This window comes from Furipterus horrens, unplaced genomic scaffold, assembly GCF_987537825.1.
Source record: "Furipterus horrens unplaced genomic scaffold, mFurHor1.1.pri manual_scaffold_3, whole genome shotgun sequence".
Classification (NCBI taxonomy): domain Eukaryota; kingdom Metazoa; phylum Chordata; class Mammalia; order Chiroptera; family Furipteridae; genus Furipterus; species Furipterus horrens.
In genome coordinates this window covers 24,332,814-24,360,680 of record NW_028327173.1, presented here as the reverse complement: position 1 = coordinate 24,360,680, position 27,867 = coordinate 24,332,814, and the positions used below count along the sequence as shown (strand labels likewise).

Here is a 27,867-nt window from a genome sequence, read left to right as displayed (position 1 = left end):
CGGGGCTTTGTGCGAGCCCGGGCGATAGCATCGGCGGCGGCAGGAGGAGCAGCGGCCGGAGAGGCGTGCAGCCCGCCCGCTAGCGCCCGGCAGCCGGGCAGGTGGGAGCCCGCGCGGGAGCCGAGCCGACGCGAGCAGGAGCCGAGTCTGAGCAGAGTCCGGGCGGCGCCCAGGAGCCTCACTAGCGGGCGGCCCGTGGGCGGCAGCCGGGCGGGGCGGGCGCCGGCGGGGCTGCCCCCCACTAAGATGTGCGCGGCGCCGCGGGGCGCCCCCGACTCACAGCGGCGCTCGGGAGCCGGGCAGCTGGGCCAGGCGGCGCCTCGGGGGCTGCTGCGCGCCCGCGCCTAGAGCTGCCGCCCCAGGGAGCCCGCCACGGCCGCGCCCCGGGCACGCTCGGCGGCGCCCAACGATGACCGCTCCCTGGCGGCGCCTCCGGAGTCTGGTTTGGGAATACTGGGCCGGGCTCCTCGTCTGCGCCTTTTGGATCCCGGACTCACGCGGGATGCCCCACGTCATCCGGATCGGTAAGAGCTCCCGACAGCCGGGGGTCTCCGTGCGCCCGGGCAGGGGCGGGAATGGGGGCTTTTAAACGCGATCCCGAGAGATTTCCCCACCCTTTTCGGACTGCCGGTGCTGGGCGACCAGCAAGAGCTCTTTCTGATGAGGACAAAAGTTCCAAAACCGGGGTCACAGGCCTTACTTATTGGGGAGGAGGCAGCCGGCCCGCGGAGGGCGAGAGCAAGGGGCCCTTGGCGCGCTTCTGGGAGGCCAGACCTAGCGGAGCGGAGCGAAGCGTTCCAGCCCCAACCCGAGTATCGGGCGCATTTCCCCGTGACTGCCAACATGACTGGCCGCAGAACCGAGTCCTGGGACCCGGCTTCTCCGCGGAGCGGGAACCCTGGGGAAGGCGCCAACTTCTCTTCCCTCCTTGCTCCCTTTGGGCCCTTGGCCCCCACCTGGGGCATGGCTCTAGAGGCCGCGATGGGAACTCAGGGTAGGACTTCGCGTAACTGGGCAGCCGGTCTTCTCTTCCGGTGGTCGCCCTTGGCCTCGGTGGCCCGTATTTACCCCGTGGAGTGGGGCAGATCGGGGGCAGCCCCGAAGGTCGCTCCAGGTGTCCCTCGTTTGGGAGGCCTCTCTCCCGCCTAGGGGCGGCGCAGGTAGCGGGGGAAGGGAGAGGTAGAACCTGCCCAAAGCAGCAAGGGAAGGCGGCGAGAGGGACGCGAGTGGTTTTTAAAGTTAGCCGAAATCCCTCCGCAGCTGGCGGCGGCTGGCGGGGCTACGCGCAGCTTTCTGGGGCTCTAGCTTCTCTGCGTCTTTTCTCGCAGGAGTCTGTTACTCGGGGCTTTAACTTTGTTGTGGCCGCCCAGACACCCTGTAGGCAGCGCTCTGGGCTTTGCGGGGGCGGGGAGTGATGGGGGAAGCCCTGTGTGTCCCGGGAGTGCGGCCACCAGGGCCTGGCCACGCGGGAGCCTCCGCCACGCAGGCCCTGCACCCGCCGCCAGGCCGGAGACCTGGGCCGCCTGGGTTCGCGGGGCACCACCACCAACGTCAGGCACAAGGCGGGCAGAGCTCTGCTCAGCTATGGCCACCTTCCTCCCCTTTGACTCTTCTCCAGGTGCGGCGTGAGGGGTGCAGGGAACCAATGTCGGGTTTGGTTTTGTATTTGAGGTTTTTATAGGAGGCGATCAAATCCTGGGGATCCGTCTCCTCCGTAGCTCTCTCCAGGATCCCAGATCCTCTTGAACTCCACGTCCGTATAGGAGTAGACGCACAGTCTTTACTTAGCTCTGCCGAGGCTGGCGTCTTTCGTTTCATACCCAGGATCCTGGCAGGTGCACACGGGGAGGCAGAGGAGCCCAGTTACTGGACTCTGGGGACAGCCTTCACGATCAGGCTTAACCCTGTGCAGCCTACGGTGTTCTTGGCAAGCCAAAAATATCTTTTATCTCTGCCCCAGCGCCCAGTTTGGCCACCATTCCAGAAGCAGGCGGCCCCTTATTAGTGGGCCAGCACTTCCTTTATTCCCTCCTTCCTTCCCTCCGTTTTTTTGGGGGGGCCTGCATGGTAGGGTGCCTTTAGGAGAAAGGGGGGGCAAAAGGTGCTATGTGCTCAGCGCACGCATTGCAGGATCCTCTTCTGCGATCCTCTGCAGGGCTGGGACTGGCATGCTCCCAGCCCAGCTTCAGGGATGGAGGTCTTTGGAGGCCAGGAAGGCAGGAGCAGGGGAGGCCAACCCCAGAAGAATGAGCCGAAGGAGGCAGGATGGTGTACCCTCACTTGCTCTGAATACTGTGAAATTGGCTTCCACTGGGGGACTCCTCACTGCCCTGAGGGGAAGCCTCAAGCCTGCCCGCCCTTTCTTAGGTTCAGCGTGTAATAATGCAATTAAGGATGGCAAAGCCCTCTTCTCTTCTAATCTTATTCGTATTAAGCCTCAGGATTAATTAGCGTGTCGGCCCAGGCCATTTATATCTGAGAGCCTGGCCCCATTTGATTTTCAGCCTGGGGACTGGGGTTCTGTGAGGATGCCAAACGTGACCATGACCTCCGTAGCTGCGCCAGCTTGGACGGAGGTTGGGAAGGCTCTGAGACCTCTGGGCTTCTCTGGAGCTTCCTGGGGAGTTGAACTTCCGTCCTTCTGAGCCCAGGTGCAAGCCTCCGCTGGAGTCAGGGAACTACAGTGGACGTGGCCCAGAGAGAGAAAGAAAGATTCTCTTGCTGAAACCCAAACATACCACCTTGGCTGGGCCCGATGCCATCTCCCTTTTCTCATCTCTCTTCACCCCAGTGATATCAGGGCTGCAGGAATCGAGGCCCCAGAAATTGAGCTCGGGAGTGTGCTGTGTGCTTGTGGTTCCCAGGACCGGTGCCTGAGTCGACTGCACTTGGAGCTGAATTCTCTAGCAGACAGGCGTTGCTGAGCACCAGCCAGGGAGAGAGGTTTTCCTGCAGGTGCGCAAAGGGCTTTCTGGGCTGGGAGCAGCGTCCCGCCCCCTCTCTTTGTGCCTCTTTTAGGGGCTGAAATTTCCTCCTAGACAAGGAGATGGATAGCTCAGCAGTGTGACAGAGTGTTCAAACAATCCGTCTTGAATAGATGAATTGCATTGCTCTGTCTTTTTGTAATTGTGTCTATCAGAGGGAGAGGTCAAGGCATTGATTGCTTGGATGGTTTGCAAGTAACAAAGGAGAGCGAGGGAGAGAGAGTAATTGGATTGTAGTCTGCAGAGGAAAAATGATCATTGATTATTTTATATGAATATGTGGAAGATGTATTCTGCGTGTGATTATCCGGTGTTGCTCATGAAAGGTTTTCAAGGCATATTGTTCAGTATTTTATTATTATTATCATAGCTGTTATTGTTCAGAGGGATCCTGGTCTTAACTCATGGGATGCAGTTTAATGCATGGGTCTTCTCAGCTAAATGGACTTCCATGACTTCATGTGGGGACCTGAATTTCCTGGTTACATGACTCAGGAACTGAAGTGGAGGGACCCTAGGCTGGGAGCCAGGAGGCCTGAGTTTTCTGCTCTATCTTCTACCAATTTACTGGGCTACCATGTTCAAATCTCACTCCCAATTCCCTGCCCCAACCTTGAGCCTGTTACCCTATCTGTAAACTGTTTAGTTTGGGCTATTATGTGGCTTCAAAGTTCCCTTCAATGCAGGCTGGTGGGGACTGTCAGCACCATTAAGATTTGTTGTGTAGATTCATGGTTAGATTCATTGTGTTTCATGAGGCTCCTTTATGTTACATACATACTGTAGGATCAAGGGCCAGCCTGGAATTTGAAGAGGGAACCAGACAGTGGTGGCAGCAGCTGGGGAGCTCGAATAGATGGTGGTGATCTCTAGCCAGTCAGGGGTGAGGTTCAGAGCCAAATGACTGTAGAGACATAAAGCAGGTGTGTATGTGCTCGTGTGTGGGGGGTGGGGTGGGGAGTGGGGGTGTGAGTGGGGAGGGAAAGGCTGGCTCAGCTCCAGACTCTGACCATCCACAGAGTTGATCAGAGCTCTGAGGTCCTGAGCCTAGGCTGGGAGCCCAGCAGACAATTGCAGTCTATCCCAGGACAGTGAGGTCCCTCCCCCAGAGTTCTCAGACCAGCCCCTCTGGGTCTGCATCTCCTCCCATGAATTCACCCAAATGGTCCTGAACATTTGTCTCCTGAGTTTCGGAGCTGCTGCATGGAAAACAATGAGAAATTTCTCGCAGTGACTGGTGATGCGCTGAAACATCACCGCCTTGTAGGAGAAGACAGGAGCTGAATGAAGATCAATAGGGTTTTCCCCCCTGGAAGCAAATAGCTTCAGACAAGACCTGGGAGTGGCCCGAGGGGCCTTCAAAAGCATTGACTTGAGGAATCTCTGCCTCCACTTTCTAGCCAGCTGCTCCTGTCAGCCCGGGCTTCCCCCCTTCTCGAGGTAGAATTTAATTTCTTCTTGATGCCTGCCTTGCGCTGCGCTAAATAGTCTTTTGAAATCGAGACAATCTGGGGTTTTTCAAGGTGGTTTATGCAGGGTGAGCCAGGCACCAAGTCCCCACTAGGCCCTTCCAAAGTCACTTGCATCCCCCTGCCTCAGGGCACCACAGCTGATTTCAGGAGTTCAGCCCTGCAGTGCTATTTGCTAGTTCAAAGGACTTTGCAGGGGCCACTTTTCATCCCTTACCCCCTTCAGGAAAGAAAGCTGCTTAGCTGCTTTTGGGATCCTTTGTGGGGCCTGTGAGCCTCCCTGCATCACTGTGTTCCCACGAGCACTCTCTGTCCCTGCCCCAGGAAACAGAGTCCTGTCCATGGGGGAAAAGGCACAGATGCCTCTCTGGGCACTAGAATAACCTCTCCTCTTGGGGAAGAGGCAAGGCTGTGTGCAGAAGAGGCTTCAGGGCTGCTTGGGATGCTCTTTTAGGGGGAGACGTGGCTGTGCTGGACAACTGAGGACAAGCTTCTTCCATCTTGTAACAAACAGCTGCCCTCGCCTCTGCCTCCCACGGTTTTAGCCTGAGCCCCACTTTGCTTGCTTAAGACCCTGCAGAGGGAAAAGAGAAAGCCGATGCTCCACTTGGCTGGGCAGCAGCAAAGAGGAGCCTGGAGCTCCCCAGGCCCCGCCTGGCAACAGAGAGGAAGGACTGAAGCTCCAGGATCAGGGCTTTTCCTCTGGAGACAGCTCCCAGCATGCCCCAGCTTGCCTGCCAGAGGCTGGAATGATGGGGCTGGAGCTTTGGTGGGCAGATGGGCCCGCAGCCTGGTTGATGCAGATGGGGGGCCTTGTGTGAGCTTCTTGGCTGGAATAGCTCGTCTCCCAGGTGCTGATCCCCGGCAGCAGCACCAGGGGGCAGTGTGCCTGTGCCGAGGTGGTGGCTCCTGCCTGGGACCCCACCTGGGTCTGGAGCACAATCAAACTGATAAAACAAGAACACAGCAACAATACACTAACCCCAATTTATTCGAGCACTCATTCACTGCTAGGCGTTGTGCTTTCTAAATAATGACTAGCAATGTGGGTGAATAGTAAGTGCTCAATAAATGTAGCTGTTGCATTTTCCTCATCATCTTTTTCAGTCTTCACCACCCAAGATCACACAGCCAGCGAATGGCAGAGGCAGGATAAATAAGAACACCCCTCCTGTCAGCCTGACTCCAGATCCTGTGCTGTTAGCTGTCTGTGTAGTTAGGAGATAGAAAACAATGATTTTTACAGCCACTGAGTGCAATGCCCTACCCCCCATGGTTTTGGGTGTTGAGCGTGGCCTGGCTGGACAACTGGGCTGTTTCACGCACTGTAGGGAATAGTGGTGTGGGTTATGCGACATTTAACCTTACCAGTGCCAGTTAGACTGTCCTTGCTGATGAGCCATGTGGCAACTATGCTTCCTTGAGAGGAATGGTATAATGGTCTTTCTCACCCCTTCTGCCAACACACACTCTTATTCTGACTACACTCCACCTTGTCTGGCTTTCTTCACTCTGCCCAACCCTTCCATCGAAGCCTGAGAACGCTTGGACTCTCCCTTTGGTGTGGCCAGTCCACCCACGGGAATGCCTCTGCTCTGGGGACTCCAGCTTACATGTCCCCTGAGAGCCACTAGGCTTAAAGACATCATCAGAGCCTTGAGGAAACCCCAAGGCTCCGTGTCTGTGCATTCCCCTCACCTCCATCTCATCAGCTAGTGACCTGACCAGAGAAGGTTGCCGGTGAAGTAGCTCTTTGTTCTCCCTTCCTCTGTTACCTCTCTTCCCCTCCCCAACCCAGTGCCCTCTTCCCTCCAACATCTTTTCCAAGCTTGTAGGTTTTATGGTCATTTTATTTTTAAGCAAAAGTCACATTCCAACCTTCTAAATAGAGCCTGTCTTGCTAGGAATCGAGTTTGGTGAGAATGTGAGGGTAAGGCCCACTGATGCTGGGCCCTGGGCTACGCATTGCTGTCCTGGAGACAATATGGGTCGGGAGTGGGGACCTGGGTACAAGAGCTGTCCAATCCACCCTTCTCCATGGGGAAGACCTGACCCTCCTTTTTCCACCGTGTTCCTCTTCTCAGGGGAGACTGGGATAATGGTGGCTGCCAGGGACTGAACTGTTCTAGAAGTGGGGAAAACTGCACTGCTCAGAGTCCCTACAGAGGTGACATATTTGGGGCAGACACAATCAGGGGGATCATGTTATTTCCTAGGCCTTCAATTTCCCCATCTGTAAAATGGGGATGATACTGTTTGCCTTGTAGGGTCAAATAGGTGTGATGTCTTTTCAGAGAAGCTTCAATGCTGTCCAAAGGTCCGCTCTTCCTCTTTTGCTCTTTGAGGAGTCTGACATGCGCAGGGCGAGAACTAGGGTGAGGTGAGCGAGGGAGCTAGGGAACCGCATTTGAGGAGGCTCTCAAGGGGTGACTTTGCACTTGCACAACTGACCGTGAGAGTGAGCACCTCCTTAAATCTGCTCCCGTAGTGCCTCACTGTCCTATACCAGCACCTGTGTTTGCTCGTGCAGTCAATGTTTTCTTCTGATTCTCTTGTGCTCCAGAGACAAAAATCTTAATCGCGTTGTGATTGGGAGACAGGAGACTGGATTGAGGGCAAGAGGACTAGCTTTGAGGACAGGCCATTCTGAGTTTGCTTTGGTTTCCCATTAGCCACATCTTGTAGCAGCCGTTCCCAGAGCACTCTGCCCCACATTAGCCTTCTGTCTTTCCTTTGGAATTACCTCCAGGGTCCACACTTCCTCCTGCTCCAGCCTGGCACACCCGTCTCCTTAAGGATCACCTTCCCGTGTACCTCTCTTTGCTTCCTTTGACCTTTATTCCTTGTTTACTGATGCTTATCAACTTTGACTCTAGTTTTTCTTGTGAGTGTCTGGGGTATCTGGGGCTTTCTCTAGTGCATATATGTCATGCCATAGAGTTGCCCCAGGGTGCCTAAGGCCACCTCTCCCCCATCACTACCAAGAGACAGAATGAATTTTTTTGGGAATCAATTAATATATTTTATTGATTCTAAGATAGACACATACACACACACCCTTTCACATCTTTGAGATGTCTCATATGTCATGTTCAAGTTTAGTTTCAGGATTGTTTTTCTTTTTTGGCACTTCAAAGTGTAATGGCATGCTTTAGGTTTGGTGAAATGTAATGGACCTGAGTTTGAGTCTAATGTGTACTTGCTGTGTGACCTTGGGCAAGTCACTTCACCTGAGCCTTCATGTCTTCATTTAATTGAAAGAATTATTAAGATCAGGTTAATCCATATTCACCTGTTTTTGACCTACAAAAATTTCATAGGGTTTAATTGTATACTATTATTTTTATTGGGTTAGTGTGAAGATTGAAGGAGTTAAGATATATACAGCTCTTTGCACAGTGCCTGTTGCTTAATAAATGTTAGGAGAGGAGAATTCACCAGGGGTGGAGGCCATGTCTCCACCATCAGACTGGGCTCTGAGGCTGTATCCTTCTTATGTACTCTCTGTCTTGAGCCAATCCTTCCTTGTGTTCAATACTCCACGCAGCTCAATACATGGCATTTTCCCACTACCCACATATCCATATGCCTGCAGTAGAATTAGTAGCTTGTGACAGTTACCCATCATGCTAGGGAGCAAGAGGTGCCCTTCCTAGGAGGTTCCTGCATGTCATCTCCCAGACTCCTCCTGGCCTGTTATTTCTCACATACCTGCAGCCACAGGATGCTGGTTAGTCCCTGCATTTGCTGTGTCTTCATTGAAATGCATTTTGCATGTATCCAGAGACTGGAAGATTCTGGTTATGGGATGCTCTTGAGGGATTGGTCCAGGGAGTCCTGATCAGTTCTTGGACTGGGAGTTCAATCATGCTTCCTGGGAGGGCAGCAGGTGCAGCCCAGAGAGGGGCTGCAGCTGGAGGCTGAGCCCCAGGGAGTAGACACTGCTGCTTCTGCTGGGAGACACCAGGTAATGAGACTGCGGCAAAAGCCAGGGAGGAGAGAGTCCCCATAGTGATCATTCAGATTGGAGAAAATGAGATGGAGTAAGATCTGGGGGGCAGTGGCAGCTTTGACTCCAAATCCTTTGGTTCCATGCTGAATGGTGGTTAAGGAAGGCAGAGGGGAAAAGAAGAGTGAGAAGGAGCTAAGATTCTAGTGTGTATGAAGAGGCTTCCAATCCAAAGGAGACAATGAGTTTTTGCGCTATTAAGGGGGCTGATGCAGACAGGCTGCCGATGGAAAGGGGTTTATAGAGTTCTCAAAACAACGGCAGGGATAAGCTCTTTAAAGATGGGAACACAGGAGACTTCTGCAAAGCCTTCCTGCATCTGCTTTGCAGAACTGAAATATGCTATTCTGAAAACCCTGCCCAATTGGGTGGAAAAGCTGGAGCAGGCAGCCACGGACATCCCCAGGCTCCAGGCATCACACTTCCCCTCTATGGTGAAAAATCACAGAATCCAGGCTAAAAAGAAGCCCAGGGGTCATTCCAGGCCTCTGGTTCTCAAATATCAGCATGCATAAGAATCACTTGGACTATTCAGTAAAATACAGATTGCTGGGCCCCACCCTCACAGCTTCTGAGTCAATGGGTCTATGGGTAGGCCTGAGAATTTGTATTTTAACAGTGTTAAGACCACTCAATAAATATTACCCATTACTCTTACAATTATGATTGCCCTGCCCACTGATTCTGGTTTGGATTCACTCCTTGTCCCACAATGCAGTTCTACAGAAATGTAAAGGCACTTTCTTTGGATTAAAGATGCCCAATTCTTCCAGCATGGTATTGAAAGCTAATGCTGCTTATGTATTGAAACCAGAAAGCTCATCACCTCCTCAGATCTCTGCTTTGATGCCTAGTTACACAACCACAGATTATTTTATTTAGCCTTTTCAGCAGCAGTTTCACTCTGTTGATTTACACTGAGCTGGTGGTCTCATGAAATCACGAGGTCTTTTCCACAGGCGTCATTGCTGATCTATAACTTCTCTCATCCTCTCTTTGGCAGTTGATCTTTTGAGTGTAAAGGCAGGCCCTGTCATTTATCCCTAGTAAATCCCATTATTGAACCTTCAGGCAGTTATTCTCCTTGTTTCTGGAGCACCAATGCTTGTTCCCATCTCTCCATCCTTGGGAGGTAGGCATGAATTTCACCCTCTTCTTCCTCTCTAGCTTCCCTCTGAAGGTCTGTTGTAAAGAGGTTTAATGGTTATTGTCCTATAGTATGGTTGGGACTGGAAACCACTGCTCTGTACAGTGAAGCTTCTGTGACTCCCAAAAAGAAGCTTTGTGCCACCTGAGCCTGGGATGTGCACGCCTCCCTTCACTTCAGCTATGTCTACCATCCATAAATTAGGCAGGAAATGACCAATGTCAGAGTCTGTTCAATGGTCTTGGATACACTACTTTACACTTCATCCATCTTCAGAATCCCACTGGCTTCCTCCTGTTCTCAGACCCTTTACAGCCCACCATGGTGGGCATCTCCAGACTCACACACTGTTCTTTGGTGCCTCACACATGCTCTCGGCTCAGCTGCACTGAACATCCAAGTCTCCAGAAGGCACTGCACCTTTCCTCATGCTCTGTGCCTCTGCCCTTGCTATTCCTCCTGGCAAACTTCTAGTTATCCCTCCAGTCTCATCAAATATGTCTTTCCCTCTAAGAAGTCTTTCTTGATTCCCACCTCCTTCTGTGAGTCCGCACAGTACCCTGAAAACTTCCCTTGTCATAGCACTTACAATACTGTAATTCTTACTTACCTTAGAGATGAGCACTGTACAAGTGTGGGGCACAGATGGCTTATTCACCACTTGTCCAATGCGTCTAGCACTGAGTGGTCCATAGTAGGTGATGAATGACTAATTGTTGAATAATGGAATGCATTGATGAATATAGCCATTTGTATATAAAACAATCTAACTACCCTGTCATTCAGCTCAACACATTTTCCATGTTGTCAACAGGATTTCATGGAAGAGATTGTTAGAGTCTTGGATGAAGCTCGCGTCCTAATGGAGTCCATGGTGTTCTTCTGATATATCAATTCAGCATCTTCTGTGCAAAGACCTTTTCCACGTAGACTATTGGGAATAGCTGGAGTATTTAGGGCAGTAGGCCCTTCTTTCTCAGGCCTAGGATTGGTCTTTATATCTGTTGTCTAGTTTATCTCTTATTCTCCTTTTGAGATAGACACAAGCTGTCTACTTCAAGAAGAGACAGAAGAAAGACTATGATCTGCCTGCTTTTTCTGGCCTTGCCCCTCCCTCCTTCCCACTTGCTCTTCAGCATCTCTGCTGCTCCCTCTTGGAGCTGAACCAAGGAAGGGAAAGTCTGCTGTTTCTTCCTTAATAGGCTGGTCACTCGGGATAGCTGCCTGGCAGAACTGTAGCTATATCATTGAGCTGCCACCAGTCATGGGACAGGCCTCCTTTGTACCTGTCTTCATCATATCCCTGGGTCCTGATAGGATGTGTAGACAATAGGTCTACATGACAGCTTTCTGGAAAGTGAGGTTAGCAGTTAACCTGGAGAATCAGACTGTAGAGATAGTCAGCCTAGGCCATTTAGCCCTGGGAACATATCCATCATCGACCCTGGGTTCTGGGGAGTGTGAATGTGTGCACATGCATGTATTTTTGTACTTGTAAGAGACAACCAATTGGAGGTTTTCTTTTCTGGCACAAGCTTCCAGAATTGAGTCTCAACAGCCATTCTTTATCCCAAGCCTGGTGAGGCAATACAGTGACTTTCTTTTGGATCAGTGGGGAAACTGGGGACTTAAGTGATGATCCCAATTCCTGAGTGACTGGGCTGATCTGTGTAGTGTAGCTGAGAGTGAGGGTGGGACAGGTTTGTAGTGAAGCCTCCTGAATGTGGCAGGACTGGCTCTCCCCTGAGGCCAGGCGCTCCCCTTTCTTGCTTCCGTCCCCCAGGAAGCAGATGACATGTTATGAGCAGAGAGCCTGTTGCCTACATGGCCATTTTTCCTGCCCAGTTTAGTAGAGGTGACAGCCGTCTATTTTACTTGTCTCATAACATCGAATCAGTAAATAAAATATAGGTGAACTCACAGATTTAGCTGAATTATGGCTGGTCCATGGGGACTGAGGGCTGGAGCAGAGTTAAGCAGAGATTGAATCCCTGGCTTCTTGCAAGAGGCACTGAGCCTTGTGTCTTTCTCCAGATCCAGAAAATCTTTCTGTGCTAAAGGAGGCCTGGCAAGGTCATTCTGTCTGACAGTCTCTGAACCCATGGAAGAGCATCAGTGGAGGCACTCCAAATATTGGATCTACAAGAGTACATTACCTGGCCCACTCTTTCCTATCATAGATTGGGATATGGAGGACTGAAAAGGGGGGAATGACTGGAGCCACACATCTTGGTGAGCCGTGGAGGAAATCAGATGAAAACTTAAGTCTCTGACTCCCTGCAGTCTATTATAAAATCCCATCCACTTTCTTATTACACACACACACACACACACACACACACACACAGCTTTAAATTTGCAGTCTTAAGAAAGATAAGGAGACTAGATTTTTCCACTGTGTCGAAACAGACTTACAAAACCCTTTTTTCCCCCATGTTGAGGGGTAAATACAAACCAGAGTCACATGTGTTTATAAAAACTCATAGATGATGATACACCCTGTGTGGTTTGGCAGAGGCAGCGACATTAAGGTTCACCCTTAACCTCTGAGTTCAGCACCACGGAGAGCATCCAGGCCGCTGGGTAGCAGTGGGCGCCATCTGCACACTGACTTTTCTAGTAAGGGTGATGTGCTTATTGTAAAGTCTTGCTAAACAGGCATTCTTTTTCCAAATGCTATTCCTCTAGGACTCTGGTGTTCATAAACTGGACTGAGGTGTTTAGCAGGCACATGGTAGGCTGGTAAGAACTATTATTTGTGGTCGTTTGAATTGAGTAACTCACAGAAAAAGAAAATGGAATGAATGGATAGACTTTTCTCCTCTCCTCTCCATCCCACATAAATTGTTCTTAAAGCTTTTATGCCTTGTACGGCTTCTCTGCTAGAGAGTAGTAACAGATGATAAAACGAGTGAACATTCCATTGTCAAATATCACACCTGATATCAAGCGTCTTAGCTCAGCTTGTCAGTTTACATTGCATTTGGTAAGTAGGCTTGTGTTACGTGTTTTTTATCCTGCTAAATGTGATTTCTTTAAAGTACTGTGTGTGCTGTTACTTTTTAAGTTGTGGAGCCCTGCATACCTGTAATATAGCTGTGTTTTCTGCTGGTAAGTAAAATTATTCTTTGTTCAGGTAATGATAATTAAATGTGTCACAGCTTTGTGGCATTCCCCAAAGAACCCAGCAGTACCAGGTGCTCCACCACCTGGATGTGTCTGAGAAGCCTTGTGATTGGAATGGGCATTGACAAAGGTCTCTCTCAGACAGGAAAGTGACCCCAGCATGCCTCAGAGAAAAGGGGAGCTCTTGTTCATCACAGGGGTACGGAGAGTTGCCTGGAACACCTGAACTAGAGCCGAAGGGCATAGGAGGCTAAGAATCCTAGAATGATAAGAGTTGGAAGAATTGGCTTTTGCCTCTGAATAAGGAGTGAGGTTTAGGTGAATGGGCCCCAGGGGCTTAGGAGGCAAGATGGCACCTTAAAGTCATATGGCAGCTAGAAAGATCTGGAATGGGCAGGAAGGAAGTAGGGCTACAAAGTAGTGTACTCCAGGGCCCCTGACATGAGACAACTCAGTGAGAGAGGACTGAGCTCCGTTAGACAGGTCCAGGGTTTTGGGGGCTTCTGCTTGGAGTCACAGAATCAGAGAGATCTGCTTTGGAAATGTGGCTATTTTTATACTGTTTATAATTGTTTGTTTCCTGTCCTTTTCACATGGACTCTGGGCTGACTCATTGATTCACTGAACATTTTTGGAGCGTCTGTTCTGTGCACTGCAGAGTACACAGAGCAGGGGATTGTGGGGACCTGGGGGGTGGAGCAGTATTCCTGGACCTACTGGTCTCTGAATGGCCTCATATGGGTCCAAGTAGGAGAACTGCAGTGATAGCTACAGGTCCTTGAACACTTAGGTGCCTACAGTTCAGCTCAGAGCCCTGCACTTGGATCTTCCTCATTCTCCTGTGTGCTGGGGAGGAGTACCGAGGCTCAGAGAGAGGAGACAAGCTAAATATCACCCAGTACACCACAGTCTTTGCCTTTCGCCCTTCACTCCCGCCGTCCTTCTTGCCCTTGCTCCTTCCCAATCATTTTATCACTGATGTTTTCCTGAGAATTCTTTCTCTCCTGATCTGTCACATGCCATCCTCAAGCCCCACCCCACGTTCGCTTTGGCCAGTTCTCTGTCTCCCTGCAGAACTGGATCTTAACATTTCTAGATGGGGTGGGTACATGTGAAAGAAGGAAGGGGAAAGGTAGGGGCAGGGGTTTGTATCCAATTTTTGAGTCTCTGAAGGATACGAATCTGTCTCCTGCGTGAGACAGTTCTTCTTTCTGGCTAATCCAGATTCTTCCTGCTGCACTGTAAATCCATCTTGTCCACGACCTGACACTGCTTCTTTGTGGAGTTTGGGAGGGAACATCTAGATTGGAAGCCAGTAGCTTCAGGGACTTGTCTTTCTGGGACTGTAGCAAAGAAACTCTCAGACAATTAAACTGAAATGGCTACACTTTTGTTAACATGGGCTTAGACAGATTTATAATATTTCCTTTTTAAAAAATTGGGACTTTTTTCCATGGAGACAATGATTTATGGAATAATCAATTTCTTTATGTACCTAATACATTGGAGTGAGTCGTCAGCATGGGCATCAGTCTCTCCCAGAGGCTGGGGGCAGAGGGAGGGGGCAGACAGGCTCTGAGACTGACTCACCGGCAGAAGGTGGCTTTTTCTGTGAGATACTTTGATCTCAGACCTGGATCTCCAGCCCATACATAGTAAGGAAGGTCTAGGGCTCCTGCAGTCTCACTCTTTGAGCAAAAATGCTAATGCTTTCTCCTTATCAGTCTCAGCCCCACCCAGAGGGAAGTAAGATGCAGCATGTGTGGTCCCTGTTGTACAGGTATGGAGACAAAGTGCCAGAGAGGATGCTCGAAGGCCAGGGCTTGGAGACGTGGCAGCAAGAGCAGAAGAGGGGGCAAACCTGGTTTTAGAGGTTTCAGTAAAGAGAATTGGGGCCAGTGGGTGATGGCCCAAGAAGGCAGAATTTGGTTCAACACCAGTTATCTTATATTCAGTGCTACTTGAAGATAAAATAAGATACTTTGGGGAGTAGTGAGCTTCCTGTTATAGCAGACATGCAAGAACAGATTAGCCAGGGATGTTACTGGGGGCCCTTGTTTGCTTTCACTATGGTATTCTAGGTATCCCAAACTGTGCAGCTAGAGGTACTATAAAAATCCGGGCTTTCTAACCCTGGCTGTTGTGGCTCAGTGGATTGAGTGTCAGACTGTGAGCCAAGTGTTGCTGGTTCAATTCCCAGTCAGGACACATGACTAGGTTGCATGTCAGGTCCCCAGTTGGGGGCACGAGTGAGAGGCAACCACACAGTGATGTTTTTCTCCCTCTCTCTCTCCTTTCCCCTCTCTCTAAAAATAATAAAATAAACAAACAAACAAATAATTTAAAAAAAAATCCAGGCTTCCTGCATTACCTGGAAGGCCAGTGCTGTGCATGCTCCACATTATACCAACCCCATGAAGGCTGAGCTCAGCATAGTGGCTGCAAGGAATACCCTTACCAGGTTCTTCCCTGCATGTGTCCTTCAGCACTTCCTCCCTTGGTGGTGCCCACAGGTCAGGAAGGAGAGTGGGGGCTGCAGCCCACTCCAGAGGGGACCCTGATGTCAACATGCCCGTTTGTATTTAATTTTCACATTTGTCTGATGTATGATTACCTTTTTTTTTTTTTTTTTTTTTGCAGATGTAGAAACTGATGTTTAAAGGAGGTGGATGGGCCAAGGTGATACAACTGGTCAGGGTGGAGCAGTATCCACTCATTCCTACAGGCAGTTGTCTACCCAGTGAGCCTTTACTGATCACATAGTATATGCCAGCCCTGTGCCAGGGGCTGGGACTACATGGGTGAGCAAGATGGGCATGATTTTTGCCCTTGTGAAGCTTGCTATCTGTCAGGAAAGACAGGCATCAAAGAATCATTACAAGTTCAAAGTGAGTTTACAGAAGGAAGTACAGGCTGCCAGGGAACATCAGAAAGTCTTCCCTGAGGACGTGACATTGGGCTGAGACCTGAGGAACAGTTAGGTGAAAGCCATGTGGAGGAGAGAGGGATGTGTTCTAGGTAGAGAGAATAACACACATAAATGCCCAATGGGCAGACAGTTGTGTTAAGTTGAACCACCATAAACTACCAGCTTTGTAGGTCAAACACGGTCAAATCTCAAAAATTTCATGTTCTAAACAAGTGTTTAAAAAACTCAAGGAAGTCCAGTGTGAATGGAGTGAACAGAAAGGGATGTGGAAAAATAAAGCCTGAGTAGTGGGCCTCATGGAACGCTGTATAAGCCGAGGTAAGGAGGCTGGCCTTTATCCCAAGGGCACTAGGGAGCCATTGAGGACTACATGAAGTGGGGAAGAAACATAACCAGATTTGTATCTATGCAAAGCCATCCTGGTAGTTGTGTGATTGACTATGGGGAGTATAAGTGGAAGCTGGGGAGGGGCATCAGGAAGCTCTCTTTAAGTGTTTCAGGTGAGAAGGGACAGGGAGAAGTATAGACAGAGTGGAGAATTGGTCAGAGACCACGTGTCCTGACTCCTGGTCCAGGGTTCTCTGCAGAAGCCTGGCCATCTCATTTTACTAGGCCTAAGCACGGGACACATGCTCGGTCCAGTCCTGGAAACATGCATCTGTTCTCTGAGACCTCCATTAATGAATGCCACACTTGGCTGTCTGCAAGCTCAGCTGCTTCTCTGGTTTGACCAGAAAACACTAGGTATGTTCTGTCTTCTGGCACCCAAGGTGGTGAGCATTTCCTGGGTGGTCGCTGCTTCTCTCACAGCCTCCCTCAGCAGGCAGGTGGGTCCTGGATGTCTGGCCATGCAGCCAGGCCTTCTGCAAGTCTTAGATCCCACTCACTACCTGGCAGGGAGGCCCAAGGAAGGGGCTCTGTCTGGTCTCAGCTTTTCCCTTAGAAGTCCCCAAGCAGCATCCCCATGGCTGGTCTGAAACCCCTTCACCCATTGATGGTGGACCTGCCCTCCTTCTCCTTGGCAAATGTGGTGGGAGGAAGGAGATCTCAGCCTGCAGGACAGGTGCAGGGGTCACGGATATCTAGGACAGTGTAGCAGGAGTGGAAGTGGCAGCCCCACACTGATCTTTTGGGCTCTGCTTCCATTATGGTTTCAATTTCCAGCACCCTGTGCTAACACAATATGACTGTATTAATAAAACTAACAATAGAGATCCCTTGAAAGCGTACAATGTGCCAAACACTGTGGTAAGTATCTTCCAGACATTCTGTCACTTGATCCAGCAAACCCAAGAGGTAGGGACTTTGTCCCCATGTTGCAGATGAGGAAATGGAGAACCTAGGATAAGGCACACAGACAAAGCAGTCCATTGATGTTAGCTTGTACCATCATCAGCATCATCATGGTCATCATTATCATTGTGATTGCTGTTGGTTTCTTTTTTTTTCTAAGATTTTATTTATTTATTTTTAGAGAGAAGGGAAGGGAGGGAGACAGAGAAGGAGAGAAACATTGTTGTGTGAGAAATTGGTTGCCTCTCACTCACCCCTAACCGGTGACCTGGCCTGCAACCCAGGCATGTGCCCTGACTGGGAATCGAACTGGCAACCCTTTGGTTCACAGGCTGGTGCTCAATCCACTGAGCCTCACCAGCCAGGGCTGCTGTTGTTATTTTAAATACCGGATGCCAAGCCCTGTCACAGTACCTGGCACACAGTAGGTATTCAGGAGTATTTGTTGGATCTGTTTATACAGGTCAGGCAGGAAATGAAGTGAGTGGACTGGGTCCAGAAACCAGCTTGGAATAGGGCTCTTCCTGGCTCTCTCCTTCCCCAAGGATCTTTGCTCCTGTTTCTCTAGCACAGGCTTTTCTTAACCTGGTCCCGCCCCATTCTCACGCCCCTTGCCTGTCCCTCATTCATCCAGCCAGGGCACCGGGATTCTTTGGCCTCCCTGGGGGGGTGGGGGGGGTGGGGGGGGTGCCCTTTCCTGGCAGCTGCAAGGAGTACAGGGACAACCCCCAGTGCCTGCTCTCCTGGGGTGGTAATGGGGAGTTGGCAACACCCCTGTCTTTCAGGGCTTCACATCGGGTTTGCTCCTCCCAGTCCTCAGCCACTGGTAGACCCCTTCTTCAGCCTGTCAGGCCAGGACTCCACATAAAACACTTCCATACAGAAAGAACCATGATCAACTCAAGGCAAGTAGAGCTGTTTCTGACTCCCATGCTTTTTCATTCTGTGCTTCCCACCCGGAATGCCCTCTCCTCTTTGGCCTCCTGCTGAATTTCTTCTTTCTCATGCATCATGTCCTATCGCAAGTCTCATCTCCTCCAGGAAGCCTCCTCTGAGGCGCCAGGCAATTGGTCATGACCTCCCAAGCCTCCCTGGAGCCCTTCTCTCACTTCCTTTTCAGAGCACGTCTCATTGGTACAAAAATAATTTCCTTCCCCACTGATCTTCCTCACGGCCACAGGGCTCACAACACGGACGCATATGGACCTCTTGCATTTGCCTCAGACTTTTTTTTGTTGTTGTTATTAAAACAACAACAGCAAACCTATTTACTCTCTTGAAGACAAATTTCTTAGCCTAGAATTCAAGAACTCTTTTTGAACTCTTTCTAGGCTCTGCTCCCTACATTCACTTAAAGTTGAATTAGTTTTTTAAGGTGAGCTATCCAACGTTCAAAAATTGGAAAGTTTTAGTGCTGGTCAGAGTGGCTCAGTTGGTTGGAGCGTTGTCCCATAAACTGAAAGGTCGCGGGTTTGATTCCTGATCAGGGCACATGCCTATGTTGCAGGTTTGGTCCTCAGTTGGGGCACATGCAGGAGGCAATTGATCACTGTTTCTCTCCCACATTGATGTTTCTCTCCTCTCTCTCTCCCTCCCTTCTCCTCTCTCTAAAATCGATAAGCATGTTCTTGGGTGAGGATTTTAAAAATGGGGATTTTTATATAAGAGTTTGGAGTTCCAGCTTCTTTCCCACATTCCCACATGCCACAGGCCCCACCTCACCCTATAGCATGTCCCCTGTGTCAGGGCCATTTTGCTTATACTGTTCCTCTTGCAGTAGAGTTAAGAGGAAAAAATAAAATATTTTGTGTGCCTGTGTTTTTATTATCAGGAGTAAACAGACTGAGAGAGCCACTCATTTCAAATGTTTTTCTCTCACTAGTCCTGCGTACTGTAGGCTTTCTGCTGGCTCCCACAGGTAATGAGTCCTTGATCACCACATGGACTAGGAGCTTCTCAAAGGCAAGGACCTTACTCCATTTCTATTTACCATGATAATAACAGCTATTGTCCTTTAAGGCCTTTTCCATTTCATTTAACCCTCATACCAACCCTAAGTGGGGTGCAGTCATTCCCACTTTCCCCATGAGCCCTGGTGAAGTGAAGGCACACCTTTAGTAAGTGATGGTGTCCCCAAGATTTGAACGCCAAGTGCCTGGCATCAACTCGGTTCCCCTGAGTATTCCCAGCAGCTGCCCCAAGCCAGGCACAAAGCAGGCACTTAGTAAGGGCCCCACAGATCAAACTGAATTTCAGAGTCACAGGTTGGGTGGAGCCAGGTGGGGGACACCCCTCTCCCAACCCCCCAAAGTGGACAATGGCGTGCTTAGGATGCTTCTGGTTCGTCCGTCCTTCCTTCTTTGGCGCCTGGCTGGCTCCAAGCTGGTGATGTGCGTATCTCCGGGGCGGCATTACCCAGAGTTAAGTTAACATGCACTGGGCAGAAAATCTGCTGTGAGTCCCCTCACATTAGCATGTCTTTGAGGCGCCAGGACATAGTGCAGGCAACAGAGCTCTGCGGGAGCATTTTAACAACCTCTGTCCTTGTTCGTTCTCTGCAGTCCTCACAGTGGCCGCAGGCCCATCACTCCGACGACACAGTCCCAGCAATTAATTGGGACTGGATAATAGGCCCCACAGACACATGTCCTTTCCCAGCCCCCTCCAGGCTTCAAGGGGAGATACAAAGCAGGAAGCTACGCAAAGCTGCCACTTCTGCTTGGTGGGGTTGGCGAGGAGGGGGAGAGGTTGTGCTCCCACTCAGGCAGGTGTGAGGTGCTGGGCACCCTCACCCTGGCTAGTCTATGGGTGGTGAGCACCTACAGGGAGAGTGTGGGCTTTCTGGTGTCAAGAGTCCCCCATGGACATTGTCAGGAGGTGGCTGCAGAAGGAAGATTTAGCCAAGAAGGAAGCTCCTGCCTAGAATAGTGCTTGTGAATTGGGACTCCCCCAGATCCTCAAATGTCCTCTCAGGGCCCCTGGGAGCCAGGTGGCAATGGGAAGCTTCAGATGAATTCAGGAGATGTTTTCTTTGAAGAACCTCTAGCTTTCTCTGCAAGCAGATTCTGTTCTGGAGCAAAGGGGGGCTCCTGCTTTCTTGGTGTCTGGGTTGGCTTTGCCTCCTGCTGCTGGATGTGCTTTGGGTGTACGGGTTAGTCCCAAATCCAGACTGAGGGGCCCTGAGACCCAAACATGCTTCCAGTTTGAGATTTCAGACATCTGTTTTTCCTGGGCCTGAAAGCGGGTCCCTTCCCAGGGACAGAATATCCTTGGTGACAGTTGGGCACACAATTCAGGGCCGCTTCCTGGGGCTGAATTCAGAACCGTCCACTGTGGGAACAGAAAGGTCTCCACTTCCTGAAAATTACAGTGGCCCTAGAGGTCACACTGGGAGCTCAGCTCTGTCAAAGTCTGAGTGGCCTTCATTCTTCTTAGCCCCACTAGGTCATGGTCATTGGTCCTACCTGTGAGTCCTCAGGTCTGGTTTCTCTATCTCCTAGTTGCTTAGAACCAAAAGAGGGGAAAGGATCATGACACACTTGACCTCCCTCAGGCTCAGGGCTTCTTGTGCCAGCTCAAAGTGACTTTCTAATGCTGTCCAAGATAAGGCAGGGGTACCCTTGCTGGGACGGACCCCCACCCCTCCAGGGTTTGGAAAGAGAACAGTCCAGACTGGGCCTCCCAGGATCTCACAGCCCCCTGTGCTCTCTTTCCCTTGGGGCCTCTACATTAGCATATGGATACCAGAGAGACAGAGCTTCTCCTCTGTCTCCAACTCAGGGTGGACAGCCCTACCTTTCCTCATTGTCCCAACCAAGAGACAGTGCACTCAAAACAAACAGGCCAAAGGAGAACAGACAGACCAAAGCTAGGAAGAAAACTATAGCCAGTCATTTATTGGGCACTCACAAAGCCAGAGAGTGTTCTAAGCACATCTGTATATTCATTTATTAATCCTCACAACAACCCTAAGAGATGGTACAGTTACCCCCACTTTGCAGATGAAGGAAATTATGGCTGAGATGAAGGACTTGCCCTGAGGTCACACAACCAGTAGGTGGCAGAGCCTGGATTCCAATCTGGAGGTCAGGCCTCAGCACCCTGGCCCTGAGCCATCCGCTCTAGGACCGCTCTGCATACTTAGAGAAAACCTAAACTATTGTTTAGTGTAATTTTTCCAGATTTCTGAACCTTGAGTCCTGATGGACTCTGGGTGGGAGTTTCCTGAGCTTCAGGATCCCTTGAGACCAAGACGGGAACAGGATGTTTAGACTCTATTTTGACCTCATTGTTTCAATCCCAGAATGAACTGATGTGGATGGATTTTTGTTGGGTGATAAAGAGTGAATCAGAAATAGCCAGCCAGTGATTAAGACTGAGGGGCGGGAGGTGGGGGGCGGGGAGAGATAACAAACACAGAGAGAGACTGAATGGGTTCTGGTGCTGGGTTGACCAAGCTCGCAAGTGCCTGGTGGGGTCCAAACATCCTCTTAGTCAGGTTCAAATGTCCTAGGTAGCCACTCCGAATTGCTTTGCTCTGATCCTCACCCAAGTTTCTGGCCTCCCTGCCTGTTTTCAGCTTCCCAGCAAGGAGGCCACTGGGGGTGGTTTATCTTCTATTGGTGGACGGGCGCCGTGTGTAAAATACTTAAGGCTGTGCCCACCTGGCACAGAGTGGGGTTCAGTGAGTTCCCTAATGGAGTTTTCCTGGAGGGACCAGGTTGCCCAAATGGAATCCATGTGAGGAGCTGTCGGAGAATCTGGTAGAAAAGGAACTCTGAATGGAGTGCACCCATCCCTGCTGGCTCTCAGCAGCTGGTGGGCAGTTCATCTTGCCTGACTTATTTCTCCCCTCCTCCCCGTTCCCTCTTTTTTCCTTCTTTCAGTAAATGCTGGTTGAGCACTTACTATGTGCCAGCATCTACTATGGGTATTGGGTATAGGGTAATGACCATAGAAACAAGGTTTCCTTCTTCATGGGATTTTGTCTACCCCACTTAGGGTGACAGACAATACAGAGGTAAGGAGACAAGTAAATAAACAGTTATTAATTACAGCAAGCTGTGTGTGAAAATAATTGCGGGACCACTCTTTAGTTTGGGTGCAGGGAGGGCCTCTTGGAGGAGGAGGCATTTAGGCTGAGGCCTGAAGAATGGGAGGAACCTGCCCTGTGAAGAATGCAGAGGGGAGAATTCCAGGCAGAGGCAACAGCAGGTGTGAGGCCTTGAGGTGGGCAAGAGCATAGGATAGTCAAAGAACAGAGAGAAGGACCATGTGTGCAGGCGGGTGGGGTGTGGCATCAGACGAAGCTGCAGAGGTGGTTTTCCAAAGCCCTGGTCTGGCGTCGTCTCCGCACTATCCCAAGCTGGTACAGGTTCTGGTTCGAGGCATGCGCCAGTCTTGTACTATGGACCATTGGCTCCTTAGCCTTTTCTAGGCTTTGGGACTCAGTCTCATTCTCCCTTCTCCACATCCCTCTGTGGAGCTGCTCATGGTGAGTGATGCCCCCTCTCAGCAAGGGGCCGCACCCAAGCCTGTCCCAAGCGTGTGCCTAATGCCCCAGGGGAGGAGCTGGCATTGCAGCCCCGAGGAGCACAGCTCTCTGCAGGGGAGGGGCTGCTATTCCAGGGAGATTCATGTTTCTAAGCAAATACCCAGCATTGAGATAAGTGAACCCATGGAGGCCTAAAGGCGCCGAATTATTTGGGGGGCAGGTGGGGAGCTAAGTAGCCAAGGTTCTGATGGGAGCTTTTGTCCGAGTTTGTACCTATGCATGGCCCACAGATGTGGAGGAAGAGTACACACTCGTTCGGGAACCTAGATGTTTCAAGAATGGAACACCAGGCCAGTGGATCAATCCATTGTGAATTATTCAAATTATATTCATGTCTGGGCCCAGGCTGGGGATTTGGGGGGACTCTGGGAAGAGAGACCACTGTTGAGTCATGGAATTTTCTTTGAAATGCCAAGTGCATTCACCCCGTGTCCTCCAATGTTCTCAACAGTGAGCTTTGCAGACAAGAATAGGACTGGGGTTAATTACGTATCAAGAGACTGAGGTTCAGTGAGGCCAAGTCACGTATTCAAAGGCACACTAGTAAAAGTTGGACCCTGAAAGTCCTGCATTGGATTTGCATGTGAATCACTCCTTCACCTTTCAGATGCTCCATGACCTCAGGGACACAGGGCCAGCCTGATTTTTCTTATCTGAAAATATGGAGAAAGATGGTGTAAATCAAAGCCCTTAGTTTGGGGCTTGGTAAATAGTAGGTGCTTAGTAAGTGTACAGCTCCATTTCCTCGGCATCTTCTACCCCTTCACCTGTATCCTTGCCTCGAGGGTTTCAGGTTCAGTGCAATGACCTTGCACAGAAACATCTTGATATTTGCTGCCAGGTAAACTGAACATCTGGGAGACTAGCCCATCTTTTTTCTCTCCATCCCAGTGTTTGGTGTCATGAAGATAAAGCCACAGAGATGTAACTGCCAGGGCCTTGTTCCCAGAAGGCCATAAAACACTGGTGATTCACCTGGCCCTGCTCGCCACAATCCAGTAAAGTGCTCCTCACGTCCAACACATGGTTATTTTTTTACAAAATCGCTGAACTGGCCATGTCAGCTGTATTGATCAATAAATTACGTTGATGAAAACTCAATAGGTATTGGCCCCCTGGCACTCATTCCCACACAAAGGAAGAGCTTTACCCTTTTTACGTCTCAAAATCCTTGGTGCCGTTTCCTGTTCCATTTTTCCTCTGTGTGTACCACTCCCAGGGGCTGCTGACCAAGACAGGACCTGCTTGGACAGGACTCAGAGACTTCTGGGACTGCTGCCAGAGCTTCTTCTGGCCCAGGCCATGGGGGTGCCAAAGCCTCAAAGGACAGTTTTGCTTTTCAGGACACACTGAACCCACAGTCACCACAGCTCTTGGGCATCCTCCTCGTTCCATGAGACTGTCATTAGCAGTTCTGCTGGGGGAATGGTAGCCAGTTACAGAACCGGACTCCCTGCTTGTAAGAATCAGGAGCCAGAACCCTCCCATGGTCTTTCCTTAACTTCACTCCTCTATCTATCTATTCATTCATTCATGTGACCTTTTTGGGGCCCCTGCTGTGTGCTAGGAGATTTCCAAGTGTAATCTTATTTAATGCTACGTTTGAAGTTAACTTTTCCCCCTCTTAGGCACAACAACATCCTGAACTGCATGCTTAGAAAAAGCAGGTGCTGTGCTAAGCATGCAGGTGTTGAATGAAGCAGCGGAGCGGGTTATGCATCTAGACACTGGGGCCTCACTGCCTGGGTTCAAATCCTGGCTCTTGATTGGGCAAATTCTGAACTTCTCTGTGCTTCAGTTTCTCCATATATAAAATGGGGATGAAAAGGGGTTGTAGAACAGGCTGAGTTACTATGGATAAGTACCATGTGCTTGGCACATATGAGTAGCATATAATTAATTGTTGGCTTATTTTAGCTGGAGAGGATTAAGTGAGCTAACGTGTAACATGCTTAGAACAGTGTCTGATAGGTACAACTCAACCTTTTTAAGCTAATATTATCATCTCAACAAATTTTTAATTAATTTTGGGGAGAAAGGGAGAGAGAGACATCGATTTGTTCTTCCACTTATCTATGCATTCATTGGTTGATTCTTATATGTGCCTTGACCAGGGGTAGAACCTGTAACCTTGGTGTATTGGGATAACACTCTAACCAATTGGTTATCATCTCAACAAGTTTTTAATTAATTTTGGGGAGAGAGAGAGAGAGAGATTTGTTCTTCCACTTATTTATGCATTCATTGGTTGATTCTTATATGTGCCTTGACCAGGGGTAGAACCTGTAACCTTGGTGTACTGGGATAACGTTCTAACCAATTGGGCTACCTGGTCAGGGCCGATTGTCTCAACAATTTAATCCTCACAACAGTGTTATGAAGCAAAAACTATTAGTCTTTCCATTGTACAGATGAGAAACTGGGGTCAAGCAGGTCACTGGGATCTCAGAACAGAGGTTTAAACATGGCTGGCCTGACTTCAGACCCAGGCATTTTTCTGTAGTGCTGGACTGCTTGGTGCAAACAAAGTGCTTTGGAGTTGGAAAGCATCTGGGAACTGCCTGGACCAGAAGAATAAATGTGGTGCAGTGGGAATACTGAGGCCCAGAAAGTACAGGGACTGTCAGTCAGGGCTTCTGGGTGCTTCCTACATACATTGTAGCTAATCTGGGTTGTACAGGTTATGTCTGTTGTCCTGTGAGAGTATGAATTATGCCCTTTCCCTGCATCTTTAAGAGCTCTCTTAGCGTAGCTGTTGATTGAGTAGGTTCTTGAGTCAGACTTACTGGGTTTGAATCCTGGATTCACCACTTCTTATCCATCAGGCTTTCAGCATCTTAGTTTCCCTTGGTCTGTAGAAAGGATAGAGTCGGATAAATTGCCTGGTGCATAGAAAGCACTCAGTAGACGTTACCTCTTATTTATTCTTCTCAAGAATAAACATTAAAATAAAAAGAATAAGCATCCATTTGCTCAGCTCTAAACTTGTTTACAATTCCTCTGACCCTCAGGCAGCTCTGGGAACTGGAACAGGTAGAATTAGTCTTTCCTAATTTGTACCTGAGCAAAAAGAGGTCCAGCTTGGGTGATTTGTCCAGGTCATACAGTTGGCTGGTGAGAGAGGTAAGACTCACATTAGCATCTGTGGGTCTGCAGAGCAGCCCTCTCCCCTGGACTAGCCCTGCCGCCTTTGCAAAGGCCCAACCAGGGGAAACCCAGCCACCCCCCAAAGAAGCTGGAATCCAGCAGACCAGGCCTCTCAGGCAGCTTCTTCCTTTCCAGGTGGAGGTGCTCTCTCAGCAAACACACGACCACCATGTCACTGGGGGTGGCCCTGCTGGACAGTGTTAGTACTTGCCGCCGCCTTTTCTTCATTATCAGGACATTAGCTGCCCCCCTCAAAGCTCCACTTCCCCACCCCACCCCCGTCCCCTCCCATCAGCATCTTCGGGACTGTGGCTGCAGGCCAGGGGACATTTTTCCCAATTACTGCGAGTGGCCCAAGTTCCTGCCTCAGCCTGGCCCAGCCTGATTTGCATACCATTAGCTATGATGCCATGCATTATGGATTCATATTTAATTTCAGTACTTTTTGGAGACAACTCTAACCTAATTAAAATCTCCTTCTCTGAGAATCTGACACTTCTCTGAACTCTGGTAACATGGGCTCTGCACAGATGGACCACACACACACACACACACACGCACACACGCATACATACCCCTCCAGCCATAGACACATGCTGCCATTTCAGCCCCCATTCCATGGATTATTTTTTAAATGAAAAAGTGAAACTGAAAACAAGGCCTTTTCTTCCAAGTAAATTTGTATGCAGACTTAGCCCTGTGAGCTCCCCCCACCCCCTTCCCTGGCTTGTGCCTGGAGAGGCTGCCGGACAGAGTCAGGCTCCACAGAGAATCTGGGGCGGGGAGGGTGAGGACCCAGCCTCAGGCCCGGCCTCCATCTGCCTTTTGATAGGAGTCATGGAGCTTGCCCAGGCCTCAGTTTCTCTTATCTTTGAGTTCATCAGAAGATAAAAATCTGAAGTCCTACATCCTAAAATTATCCTCAGCGCATTTCTACTCAGGCAATCTGAAATGAAGTACAAGGAAATCTTTTTTCTTAATCAATAAAAATAAAAGAGCAGGGTTGAGGGAGGGATGAATAGGTGGAGCACAGGGGTTTGTTAGGGCGGAGAAACTACTTTGTACGAGATCACAATGACGGATACATGTCAATATACATTTGTTAAAACCCATAGAATGTACAAGAGCAAGAGCGAACCCTAAGGTAGACCACTGACACCGGGTGATGATGACGTGGCCATGTAGGTTCATGGATTGTAAGAAATGCACCTCTCCGGTGGGAGATGTTGATAATGGGGAGACTGGGGGTAAAAGGGTGTATGGGAACTCTCTATACCTTTGTGCTCACTTTTTCTGCAAATCTGAAATGTCTCTAAAAATAAGTTTTGTTAAAAATACATTAATTTAAAAACTTAACGTTTCTTGAATGCTCACCACATGCCAGGCATTCGTGACAACAATTTGAGGTCGATTTTATTATAATCACTACATCCCCATTTTACAGTTGAGAAAACTGAGGCCCAGATGGGTAAGGAGCTTGCCCAAGGCCACAGCTAGTAAACAAAGGATATTGGATTTGGACTCAGACAATCTGGATTCAGAGCCCAGGATCTCAGATGTATCCCAGCTACCTCTTCCTTTTTACCAAGGCAACGATCAGGGAGATGGGCTGGAATTACTTCATTGTCCCAATTCTGTGATAATGACTTCATTCTCGCCTCACACAGGGTCAAGGTATGGGCTAGCATTTAGCTCCCTGATGTTCTCAGAAGTCAGCAGGCCAGAGTTTTCTGACCAAGCTGTACTGGAGGAGGTAGAACCCAGACCCCACTGGGCAAACCAGGCCTTCCCTTGTCTAGGGGTGTGGGTGACAAGAGCACAGAGCTCCCCAGGGACAGGTGACCTTGGCCTTGTGCCATCCCCAGGCTCTTACCTTGACCTGCCTAATTCCCCGTGTCTCTGTTTCCACATGTGGATAACCAGAGGAATGCATCAAGGTGGGCCATTTTGTCTGGCGTTGACCTGGGTTTGCAGTGTCGGGGGAAGAAGACACTTAATTATGAGAAGTTTCACAGCGAACGCCCGTGTTCTGAGCCACGTTTCTTCAGTCAGCCTCCGCCTCATGCTCTGGCACTGTCCTGGTGATTGCTGTCCTCGCACAGACCCAGTGGAGTGGGGCTTCTCACTCCCATCTTGCAAGTGAGGGGGCCGAGACCTAGGCAGATGAAGACACCTATCTAGGGGAACCCAGCTCTGCAAGGGTAGGCCA

At 49.8% G+C, this 27,867-nt stretch overlaps 1 protein-coding gene across 1 annotated transcript in view; it reads left to right on the top strand.

Moving 5' to 3' along the window:
- Positions 1-409: 409 nt before the first annotated feature.
- Positions 410-27,867, top strand: part of GRIK3 (glutamate ionotropic receptor kainate type subunit 3) — a 211,154-nt gene continuing 183,696 nt past the window's right edge. Inside the window, exon 1 of the mRNA XM_090271560.1 lies at positions 410-524. Within this exon, the coding sequence (XP_090127686.1) occupies positions 410-524 (115 nt within the window). The remainder of the gene's footprint in view (positions 525-27,867) is intronic.